The 13103-nt window shown below is 34.8% G+C and overlaps 1 protein-coding gene across 1 annotated transcript in view; it reads left to right on the plus strand.

Annotated features, from left to right (window-relative positions):
* Window positions 1-13103, plus strand: part of SAMTOR (S-adenosylmethionine sensor upstream of mTORC1) — a 75973-nt gene that overhangs the window by 14489 nt on the left and 48381 nt on the right. The window contains exon 2 of the mRNA XM_068973457.1: window positions 1228-1369. Coding sequence (XP_068829558.1) covers window positions 1228-1369 — 142 coding nt within the window. The remainder of the gene's footprint in view (window positions 1-1227; window positions 1370-13103) is intronic.

The raw sequence follows: 13103 nt of genomic DNA on the forward strand, positions 1-13103 counted from the left end.
TCTAATAGCCATTTATTGCCAGTCTGCTATATAACAAATGAGAGCCCTATTACTACACAAGTATTAGTGATTAATGAAAATATTACTGTATAAGAACATAATCTCACACAGAAAAGAAACAGCTTTTCATCCTTTGTGGGTTTAAAAGGAATATTCAGACCAAGTTTGAGACTGATACACATTCATCTTAACTGAGCAGTGTGTGTGTGAGGGCACGTTTGTACCCTTAATTGCTTTTTCTTGTATTGGTCAAACTAGAAGGATAATAGTTTGGTTTTCAACTCTGTACCTGCTGAACTGGGTGCTTAAAGTAACCAATAAAGGTTTGCAACTTTTTTAATAGATAAGTACTGTTAAGTTTGAGCTATTATAATTCCTTTTCTATTTAAAAAAAAAAAAAACCCAAGTCTTACTGAAACTAATTGTCTTGCCTGGAGAAAGAACTTAATATAATTATCACCCCCCAAATTTGGTTGTCATATTTATGTTTCTAAGTTTATTGTGTCACTAAACAATTGCCTGTACTTGAGCACATGGCAAGAGAACCTAAATTATGTCTAAGAGCATTGATTGAAGCCACATTGATAATTTTTGTTTACTTTTTTACCTTTGTAATTGTTTTAATGTTATTTATTTGGCTGTGGCATTTTCATACCTTCGTTAGAACTCACATTGATTTTTCAAATTTCATGTTAAATGTGATCACTAATTTAATTAAAAAGAAAAAGGTAGTAGATGGAAGTAATGCTGTGGCCAGATAATGTAGTCACCTTACAATTTTTATTCATCTTATATAGACTCAAAACTTTGGAGAGGTTTCCAGGGTAATTTCTCTAGCAACATTTTGCCCTAGGAATATAATTTTTTAAAGTGTAGTATTCCTAGAGCAAATCCAGGTATATCAATGCAAACGTTTAACTTGCATGCTAATGTATGTTGCCATCTCACCTATCAACCTTTTTTAATACAGGACACTGATAAATATGTAGAGCTCTAGCGTCACAAATCTGTTTAAAATGGTAAATTTTATTTGCTTGTCAAATCATCATGGTTAAAATGGTGAATCTATTTGCATAAAAGAGCTTCAAATTTTATAAAGTTTTAAACTTCATGAAATTTTGCTTCATGACTTTGCTTACACTCATCTTTAAATAATAATTTTAGATTATGCTGAAACTTAAGAGCTTGACATATTTTAAGTAAACTTTTTTTTTTCCTTGTTTTTAGTGGGAGATTTTGATAAGATCTGGAGAGAACATTGTGAGGATGAGGAAACTCTTTGTGAATATGCTGTTGCAATGAAAAATTTGGCAGATAATCATTGGGCAAAAACTTGCGAGGGCGAAGGTCGTATTGAATGGTGTTGTAGGTGAGTGTTTCTATGAACTAACATTTTTGGTTTCTGATGTCTTATTTAAATTCTTAAGTCTAAGTAATGCTGTATATGATTCATTGTACCAAAATAGAAATTTTTAGAACAGATGATGTCTTTTAAATAGTTTCTCCCCTTTGCCTTACTTTCTCTAGGTTTATTTCATTCATCTCTTTTAATCAAATTGTTTTTCTTTGATATAACTTAAAATTTTTTGTTTCAACTTTTTAGAAGTATACCTTTAAGTACATTTAATATATTTAAGTATTGCTACATTTAAAATATGAGATTTAATTAGCACTTGAGTCATCATTCATAAGTTATAGCATAGAAATTTCTTTAGATAATTATATTTGAATTCAAGTAAAAATTAATATTTTCCATTCTTTAAAGCTGAAAATATCTGTATAAGTTTCCAGTTTCTGAATTTTTATATGTGATTCAGGGTATTCCAACTTTTATATTGACTTTGGATAATGTTTATTTTCTCATAGCAAAGCTTCTAATGTTATAAACATCAGAAAATAGAACACTGCTGATGATTTCTCTCAAGGGGTAAAATTATGAGAACAGATTTATATGTTGACTGAATTAAGAATTCTCGAAAGCAAAACATTATCTTTCTTCTTGGACAATAAGTTTATGGTAACTTTAAGTTTATATTTCAATCCAATTATTTTTTATTCAAAGTTTTTGTTTTAATATCATTTAAAAATTACATAATAATTCCTATTTCATCCATTCAACAGATAGCCCAGATAAAAATATGTATTTTACTTAGTTCTTTTATTTATTCATTTAATAAATAATTTAAATGTTTGTCCACTGTGTATCAGTCACATCAGAGGCACTGTAAGTACAACAATCAACCAAACAGATAAAATGCTTGCTCTCATGGAACTTAAATGCTAGTGGGAGTTAGAAGCAAGAAACAATTCATAAACTAAATATATACAGGTCAGATAGTGATAAGTGCTATGAGAAAAGTAAAGCAAAAAATAAGTAAATAAAATAAAGTAAATAGAAAAGAAGGCCTCACTGAAGTGATGTGTAAAAGACATGAAGGAAGTGAGAGAGCAAGCCTGAACAAGTCCAGAGGCCTTGAGACAGGAGTTCGCTGGCATGTTTCAGAAATAGCAATGAGACCAGGGTGGCTACAGAAGAATGAAAAGGGGAGAGTGGTAGAACATAAGATAAGAAATAGCTAGATTTTGTAAAATCTTGCGGACCATTATAAAGTCAGTGACCTTTATGCTGCATGAGATCAACAGTCATTAAATGTTTTAAGAAGAAGTAACCGACTCTTATTAACATTTAGAAATGTGTCAATAATTTTTTAAGAATTAATTGTAGTGTTAAGATAGACTATAGAAAAGGCAAGGATGTTAGTAAGGAAGCCAGTTAGGAAGCTACTACAATAATCAAGGCACAGAGTTATAGTGAAACAGTTTTCTTGGAGAGGGAGAGAGTGAGGACAGATGGTGTAGTAGGATTAATGTTCACATGAATGTAATGACTTAAGAGAGGAGCAGGGGCAATGCTGATGTATACATGTGGTGATCATGATGATGTGTAAGAAAGGAGCTGGAAATATGAGGTAGGTGAGGAACAGTGAAAAAATGGGTATTGTCAGTGGATTGTGGAGCCAAAGAATTATGGAGTTGGGGAACTAAAGGAAGGAGCCAGAATCATAAGAAATGACATGCTTGAAATTAAAATGTTTGGGTGTCTTGTGTTTTTTTTGCCTCTTCTAGAGCAGAAATTGGTTATAAACCTGACTGTTCTACAGACTATACATTTTCTCCTTCAAGCTAAGAAGCGCAATTTGAGACATGTCATTTCCCTTGTGACACAAAGTAATAATGTGATCCAATCAGGAAATCAGTACTATCGCTACTGAAGACCATCAGCTCTTTGCTCTTAGCAGCACTGTTTTTAAATTAGTATTCCAGTACTTCAGGCAGGCTTTTAGACTTTATTTCAAATACCACTTTGATATGTGGTGTTTTCATAGGAGCATTTACTTGTACCTTCCTCTTGAATAATGAATCTGCCTCACACTTCACTCTTCCTTCTTTTTCCTCAGATTTGTGTTTTTATCAATAGTTATTGTATCTCCATGTGTTCTGAAAGAGGTCATTTTTAGGTCAAACTGCTAAAAACAAACATTAAGAAGAATTTAGATCAAACTGCCAAAAAAGAACAGTGGCAAAATATACTAAAAAGATTTTACTATGGGAAGTAAACACAAGAGAGGTTATAGTGGCTTTACCTTAAACTTGAAACTTGGGAGTGAAAAAAGACTTCAAACAATATAGAATTTGGAAATGAGTTATCCATAATTCTAACTGGGGTTATATGTATTTCCTTTCCCTACTGACGATTCTAAGAGGGCAGTGTCAGTCTGAAAGCTAAGATGAACTTTAAGTGGGGTTTGATAAAAGTTTGCTTCCAGTATTTATACTTAAAACTTAAGAGGAATTTGATATGTGAAATAAGACTTACTGACATTACCCTGCTGAGATTTTTGTTGACTGTTTAGCTTGAAGAAATTTATACCTAAGATTTCCTTCTAAAAATGAGTAAAATTTTATTTGTAATATGAAGTATTTAAGTTAGAAACAAAACATTATATAAAGCTATAATTGTATGTTTAATAAAATAATTTCCCTTTTCTAACTCTCCACACAGAGGAAACTATAAACACACCATTTCCTGAACCATTTGAAAGTAAATTGCAGATAACATGCTATTTCATCTCCATTTTCTACATAACCATAATACTGTAAATACATTAAGACAATCAACAGTGATTTCCTAATTTCCTAAAATATCTAGTTCATAAATTCAGATTTTTGGTATTATCCCCAAAACATTCTTTATAATATTTTCCCTAAATCAAGGCTCATGTATGGTAGTTAGATTTTTTTAGGTTCTTGTTTTTGTTTTCCCTAACATTGAATTTTTAAAGAAATGTTAGTTGATTTGTAAAATATACCACATTCTGTATTTTTTTTAATTGTTGGTTCAAAGTGATTGCTGGCATTTTTCAAATATTCTACGTATCCTTACCAATTTTTCTTTTTGGCTTTTTATTCTATTTTATTATTACCAAGAGAGATGTTTTCAAGACTTCCTTGATTCTTCTATAATAATTTGGCTATTCTTTAAAGATTTCATTTTTCTGTTAAAGTTCTCCATGTTTTCATCTCATCAGTTAATATTTTCCTCCATGTAATTTAATTTATAATAGTTATTTTTAAGTCCTTATCTGCTTATTCCAACATAAAGTTAATCTGTGGGTCTGTTTCTTTTGGCCATTTTTTCTTTTGGTCAGGGATCATTTTTTCCTGCTTCATTGTCTGTCTGGTAATCATAAAAATATATACACTAGCCTAGTATTTAGAAGAGTCTGGGGTAAATATTTAAATATTATTTACCCAGAGAGGGCATGCTTTTTTCTGATGGCCAGCTGAGATGAGAGATTGAACACTTTGAACTCATCAGGAGTTAAGCTGGGTTGAAACTGGATTACCTCATTAGATAGTTCAGTTCACTTCTGGCTTTAAATGCCATGAGAGTGAGTCCTGTCGTGTGTATATTCCAGGTGCCATCGTCTAGCAGGACTCTGGGACGTACACCCATGGAAGTGAAGTGAAGTGAAAGTTGCTCAGTCATGTCTGACTCTTAGCAACCCTATATACTATATAGTCCATGGAATTCTTCAGGCCAGAATACTGGAGTGGGTAGCCTTTCCCTTCTCCAGGGGATCTTCCCAACCCAGGGATTGAACCCAGGTCTCCCTCATTACAGGCAGATTCTTTACCAGCTGAGCCACAAGGGAAGCCCAAGAATACTGGAATGGGTATGTCTTCTCCAGGGGATCTTCCTGACCCAGGAATCAAACCAGGGTCTCCTGTATTACAGATGGATTCTTTACCAACTGAGCTATCAGGGAAGACGCCCATGGAGGAGTGCAGAGAATTTTGCCTGTTTAGTCCCGCTCCAAGTCTCCAGTGAGTCCTTTCTCTTCCCCACCTTTTTCTTACTTGCAAAAAGACCTAAGGCGGAAAGCAGGAGAAGGGGGAGAACAGTCTCTGCATTTGAGTTTCTTAAAGTTTCCAGTCTGTCACATCATTCTAAGCTGCCATTGAAAGCTTGGCTGCCTTTCCTTTAAGCAAACAAAATTCCTCTACTTTGGAAGGCTTGATCCTTTACCACTCGCCAGCCCTTTCTGCAAATGCTCTAAGTGCCTCTGATCCCTTCACCTAGGAGGGCTGGTCACCTTTTGAAATCTAGTTCCATTAGATCTCTTTGCATCCTCAGTTCTCTTGGTTTCTTTTTAATACATTATTTTTCAGATTGTATAGGTTTCCCCACCCCACCCCCCTAGTTATAGTACAACCAGGGGCCTCTTGTGATTGTATCCTACTCCAAAACTAGCTTTTTGTCTTTGTTATGAATTTATTTGATTATTTTCTCATGGTGCCATTTAACTATTTCCTCAATCTCCTTTTATTTCTTTTAATGTGAAAGTTGAGTCTAAAATGTTGATTCAGGTCTCAGATTATTGCCAAAATATTTATTAGGTGGACTGCATACTTAATATTGCATTATGATAGCAAGTTCTTATTCAGGTTATTCCACAGTTGGAGATGCTAAATTTTGCCATTTGGTTACGGTGGTAACTACTAGATCCTTCCATTGTAAACTTATGTTTCCCCTTTGTAATTAGCAAATAATATGTAGATTGGCATTTTTGGCCTGTGGATCAATTCTGTTTCTCAACAGTCTTTCAAGTAACAGGTTTATTTTGTTTATTAAATAAATTACTCCATTTGGGGTTGCAAAATGTTTTTTTTTAATCATATCATTCCTTTCATTTATTAGCGGTCACTCTTCTGTAAATAAAAAAACCTTCCTTTATGAACAGGGAATGATTATAGAAAGGCTAGGTAAAAATAAGCATATACTTGTAATTCTTGCTGTTTAATTACTGGTTTTCAATAATAGTTGATTGCAATTGTAACAAGTAAGTTTTTTGTGACTTTTTTTGTTTGGTTTGGTTTTGGGTGGATTTTGTTTGTTTTTGGAATATTATTGTAGCTTCCTGGATTGTTATTTGCTTTTTCCATCAGTCTTTGATTTGTCTATGAATGTGTATGTTTAAATTATTCCATATTTAGCCAGTGGGAGCCTCTTCAAAGCTGGCTTCTGTGTATTGACATTACCTTTGAGCACTGTCTTGGTAGCTATTACAAGATAAATCTTTACTTTCCCAGTCAAGACCTAGAATCAAGGAGCCTTAATTTCTTGTAGTGGAAAATAGTAATTAGAAATTAAGATCTGGGCACGAGATGTACTACTGGGGTGTCCTTTCTTCTAGAATTTTTCAGTGAACATAGTTAAAAAATATATATAGTCTTAAATACATAACTGATATTTTCTATTCAAATGTAATATAGGTTTTTTACCTAACTTCTTTGTTTTATCTTATCTCTCCTGTTGCACTGAAGGACTTAGTTCTGAATATCAATAACATGTTTGCTTTGTTCTATAGTTCACATAAAATGGTATCAAAATTACAGTACCAATTTTACTTCTAACAATAAGCTGAATGAAGTGGCTCAGAGGTTAAAGCGTCTCCCTCCAATGCAGGAGACCCAGGTTCAATCCCTGGGTCGGGAAGATCCCTTGGAGAAGGAAAAGGGTAAGCCACTCCAGTATTCTTACGTGGAGAATCCCATGGACGGAGAAGCCTGGTAGACTACAGTGTATGGGATCACAGAGTCGGACACGACTGAGCGACTTCACTTTCTTTCACTTTCACTTTCACTTTCACTAAAAGTCAGAATACTGTTTGAAAGTTACTTTAAACAGTTCTTTTGTTTATAGTTATGTTACCAATTTACTATGCAGTTAGTTTCACTTTGTTTTATGGGATTTTTTCTTATTTTCTTTTAACTTGGGGAAATATAAGGCATTTACATGGTTGAAAAGTCAAAACTTTACCAAAAAAGGTAGGGTTTTTCAGAAGAGGCTCCCTTCCATTTTCTTTGTTTCTTTTTTCTCCTTTTTGCAGAAATTCGCAAATTCATACAATGTGTATACATGGATACACCCTGTCTTATCTCTGCAAATGGTACATGTCATGTACTCTCTTTTGTACCTTTCATTTTTACATGCCAGAGACCTAAGAGAACCAAACCAGTGATATAATTCCAATTCTAAGGCCAGCAGGCTTGAGACCAGGAAGAGCTGCTGTTTCGGTTTGAGTCTGAAGGCAGGAAAAATTCAGCGTTCCAATCCAAAGGCAGTTTGGCAAGAAGAATCTCATACTTGGGAGGGTCAGTGTTTTTCCTTTATGCAGACCTTTCAGTGATTAGATACAGCTAACCCCATTAAAAAGAACAAATCTTCTTTACTCAGTCTACCCATTTAATGTTAGTCTTATCTAGAAACATCTTTGCAGAAACACCCAGAATGTTTGACAGATATTTACTGAGCAACTGAACTGACTGACTGACTGACTAGGCACCTCATGGTCCAGTCAAGTTGACACATAAATTGACCATCACCAGTATATAGATATCTTACTCATCTTATGTTACTTACAAGCTTTTTCTCTTACAAATAGTGCTGTAATGAATAACCTTGTATATATTCATTTTGTATTTTTGACGTTGTATCTTTATAGATGTGGAATTGCAGAGTAAAAGAGTAAATACATACATGATTTTCTTGGATATTGCCACATCACCCTCCATAGAAATTATATCATTTAATTCCACCAGCAAAAATGAGAATACCTCAGTGATGTGTTTAAAGTTCCCTGTTTTAGTTGTGTCTGTTTCTCCATGCATTTCATGGAGTTTCTGCTTTGTAAAGATGGCTGCTATGATACATAGCACATTGCTTCATTGGGAATTGTGGCCTTCAGCATTATAAACTATCTTTTAAAATTCATTTAATGCTTTTTATTTACCTCCAGCCTTTTCACCAACGTCTCTGAAGTCATAGATGAAGCTCATGCTTTCAAAACATCTTATAATTATGATATTATATGAGTTATTACATACCAAAAGCTATTTTTTAAATAGTTTTGTTACAAGATGCATAGCTTGGCTAGATATAAAACCTTTGACTCACTTTGTTTCCTTCTGTTTTGAAAAAAATGTTGGGCTATTTTAGTCTCATTTTGTATCTTTTTTTCTCTTTTTCTCCCCACCTCCACTATTCCCTCTCCTTTCCCCTTTACTGTATTGAACCGTTTGAAGTCAGTTGAAGAAATCACAATACTTTTGTTCCTGAGTACTTCAGTGTGTATTATTGCACTTAGTTATTACCCATGTGGTCGTCTTTAATCTAGGAAAAATTCTTTAGGGATTTGGGTTGTTTAGGATTTTTTCTTTTTTAGTGTTTTATGACATGGACATTTTATAAAGTCAAATTATAGATTGTCCCTCAGTTTGGATTTGTATGGTTGTTTCTTTGTAATTAGGTTCAAATTAAGCTTATTAGTAAGAATATCACATAGGTGACATTGTATCTTTCTTAGGGTACTATCAGGAGGCAAATGATATCTATTCTGTGTTCATTTTTTCCCTTTCAAATAGTCTTGATTTTGTTTTCGAGCAGTTTTAGGTTCACAGCAAAATTGAGCAGAAAATTCAGGTAGTTCCCATATATACCCTGCCCCACATGTGGGCAGTCACACCACTATCAACCATCCACATACAGTGCTACCTTTGCTACAGTTGATGAACCCACACTGACACGTCACTATAATCCAAAGTTCATAGTGTATATTAGGGTTCACTTTTGGTGTTATATATTTTATGAGTTTTGACAAAAATGTGATGATAAGTGTCTACCGTTACAGTGTCATACAGAATAATTTCATTGCCCTAAAAATCCCCTGTGCTTCAGCTCTTAATTCATTCTACTCCCATTTTCCTCCTCCCCAAACAACCACTTAGTTTTTTTTTTCACTGTCTCCATAGTTCTGCCTTCTCTACAATGTATATATTTGGAATTACAGTATTGAACCTTTTCATAATGACATCTTTCATTTAATAATATTCATTTACAGTTCCACTGTGTCTTTGTTGGCTTGATAGCTTATTTCTTTTTAGTGGTGAATAGTATTTCCATTGTCTAGGTGAACCACAGCTTATTTATCCATTCAGCTACTGAAGGATATCGAAGAGACAGAGGAACCAGAGAACAATTGCCAACATTCGGTGATCATGGAGAAAGCAAGGGAGTTCCAGAAAAACATCTACTTCTACTTCATTGACTACACTAAAGCCTTTGTATGGATCACAGCAAATTACGGAAAATTCTTAAAGAGATGGGAATACCAGGCCACTGGTATTACCTGTCTCCTGAGAAACCTGTATGAAGGTCAAGGAGCAACAGTGAGAACCGGACATGAAACAACGGACTGGTTTAAAATTGGAAAAGGAGCACCACAAGGCTATAGTTGCCATTCTGCTATTTAACTGCTGTGCATGTGATGTACTGATGTATGGGCTGAAAGAATCAACAAGCTGAAATCAAGATTGTTAGGAGAATTATCAGCAACCTCAGATATACAGATGGTACCACATTAATGGCAGAAAGTGAAGAGGAACTAAAGAGTCTCTTAATGAGGGTAAAGGCGCAGAGTGAAAAAACTGGCTTGAAACTCAGTATTCAAAAAACTAAGATCACTACAGACAGTGACTGCAGCCATGAAATTAAAAGACGCTTATTCCTTGGAAGAAAAGCTGTGACAAACCTAGACAGTGTATTAAAAAGCAGAGACATCACTTTGCTGACACAGGTTGGGATAGAGAAAGCTATGGTTTTTGCGGTAGTCATACATAGATACGAGAGTTGGTCCATAAAGAAGGCTGAGCACTAAAGAATTGTTGCTTTCAAAATATGGTGTTGGAGAAGATTCTTGAATCCCTTGTATTTCAGGGCAATCAATCCAGGGAATCCTAAAGAAAATCAATCCTGAATATTCATTGGAAGGACTGTTTATGAAGCTCCAATACTAAGACCACCTGATGCAAAGAGCCAACTCATTGGAAAAGACCCTGATACTGGGAAAGATTGAAGGCAAAGGGAGAAGGGGGTGACAGAAGATGAGATGGCTAGATAGCATCACTGACTTAATGGGCATGAATTTGAACAAACTCTGCGAGATAGTGGAGGACAGAAGAGCCTGGCATGCCATAGTCCATGGGGTTGCAGTCATACATGACTTAGGAACTGAACCTCAACAACTGAAGGATATCTTGTTTGCTGGCATATTTTGGCAGTTATGAATAAATGCTATAAGCACCCATGTGCAGGGTGATTTGTAGAAATAAGTGTTCCTTTTTTGCTAAATACCAAAAAACTTGATTGCTGGATTATATGGGAAGAATATATTTAGTTTTGTAAGAAGCTACCAACTATCTTCCAAAGTGACTGTACCATTTTGCATTCCCACTAGCAGTGAATGAGAGTTTTGTTCCACAGCTTCAACAGCGTTCAGTGTTGTTAGTGTTCTGGATTTTGGTCATTATAATAATGTATTGTAGTAGCTCATTGCTATTTTAATTTGCATTTATTTCTCCAATGATATATGACATGGAGCATCTTTTTTTAAGCTTATTTGAAATTTATATACCTTCTTCACTATGGTGTCCATTTAGGTGTTTTGCCCATGTTTTAATCAGGTTGTTTATGTTCTTAATGTTGAGTTTCAAGAATTCGTTGTGTATTTTGGATAATAGTCCTTTATTAGATACATCTTTTGCAGATATTTTCTTCTATGACTTGTCTTCTCATTCTCTTGACATTGTCTTTTGCAGAGCAGAAGTATTTTTATTTAAGTCTAGCTTCTCAGTTTTTCCTTTTATAGATTATGACTTGCATTTGACCATGACTTTTTAGATACAACATCCAAAGTCATCTAGATTTTCTCCTGGAAATTTTTAAAACTCTCTGGAGTTTTATAGTTTTGTGTTTTACATTTAAGTCTGTAATCCACTTGGAGTTAATTTTGTGAAGGTTGTATTGTCTGTGTCTAGGTTCATTTTTGGTATTCAGGATCCAGTTTCAGCATTATTTGTTTAAAAGACTATCTTTACTTCACTGTATTGCCTTTGCCCCTCTGTCAGAGATTAGTTAAGTGTATTTTCATGTACCTATATCTGGACTCTCTATTCTGTTCCCACTGATCTATTTGTCTATTGTTTTGCCAACAATATACTGTCCCTGATTACTACTAATAGTATAGTAATGGCTTTATATTATGTCTTGAAATCAGAATGTATCAGTCCTCCAACTTTGTTCTTCTCCCTCAATACCGTGCTGGCTATCATGGATCTTCTGCCAATCCGTGTGAACTTTAGAAGCCATTTGTTTTGTCGATACGGTATTTTGCTCTGCTTCTGATTGGGATTGTGTGGAGTGTATAAATTTGAGAAGAACTAACATAGTGACAGTATTGAGTCTTCCTATTCATATTCATGGAATATCTGGCTATTTATTTAGTTCTTTATCCTCAGCTTTTTAGTTAATCTCTGATTTGAAATGTTTTTTTCAAATCTGCAATTATTTGATTATATATAATTAACATTGAAGTATTACATTACAATTTTCTTCTCTTTTATAGCTGTTTTTATTTTTTATGTTTGTAAGAATTTTCATCTACTGAAAAGTTTCGATTTGTCTTTCCTTCTAATAGAAACTTGTATGGTTACTGGGTTTATTGGACATTTTTTAATGTGTTTTGACTATTACGTTGGAGTGTCTCTGGACGTATAGGTAGGGGTTTATGTGACTTACTTGGTTTCTTAAATCCATAGAGCCTTGTTTGATTGCTACAAATATATAAGTGGAGTTCCTTTAATAAATACAGTCCTCTTTTGGCTGATGTATGAATTTTTTAATGGGTATAACTTATATCAGTATACTCTTTATTCTTCATTGCTTCATTCCTTCCCTTTATCAGCACACCTCCAGAGATACCCGCTTTTTTCATGGTGCTTCCTTTCTCCCTCAGAAATAATACCTTCTCAAGGCTTTCACCTTTGGCGACAGCCCTTCTCATTCACCTTTCAAACTTTTTCTTTTTGGCCTCCCTGTGGCTAATGCTTTATTTCACTGCATTCTGCATTCTTAAGGTTTCTCCACTCAGAGTTGGACTGTCTTGGTAGTAAACCTTAGCTGGTATTATCTGTTTTGGGTTTTTTTTTTGTCACGTTAGAGATCCCACCATACCTTCCTCTTTTACATAGTCCTCATTTGACTCTGTACTTGGATAATTCCAAAGCCAACTTAGTTGGCCTCAGATTTTTATCTCCAAATTACATGTATGCTGCTGCTGCTGCTAAGCACTTCAGTCGTGTCTGACTCTGTGTGACCCCATAGACGGCAGCCCACCAGGATCCCCCGTCCCTGGGATTCTCCAGGCAAGAACACTGGATTGGGTTGCCATTTCCTTCTCCAATGCATGAAAGTGAAAAGTGGAAGGGAAGTCGCTCAGTCGTGTCCGACTCTTAGCGACCCCATGGACTGCAGCCCACCAGGCTCCTCTGTCCATGGATTTGCCAGGCAAGAATACTGGAGTGGCGTGCCACTGCCTTCTCCAATTACATGTATAATTAGGTACTATTCCAGTTTCCTAGTTATGCCATAGGTATGAGCTGTGTGTGCTCTTATCCTAATGATTTGTATATTTTTTGGAACT

This window comes from Capricornis sumatraensis, chromosome 5 (genome assembly GCF_032405125.1).
Source record: "Capricornis sumatraensis isolate serow.1 chromosome 5, serow.2, whole genome shotgun sequence".
In the NCBI taxonomy this organism is placed as follows: Eukaryota; Metazoa; Chordata; class Mammalia; order Artiodactyla; family Bovidae; genus Capricornis; species Capricornis sumatraensis.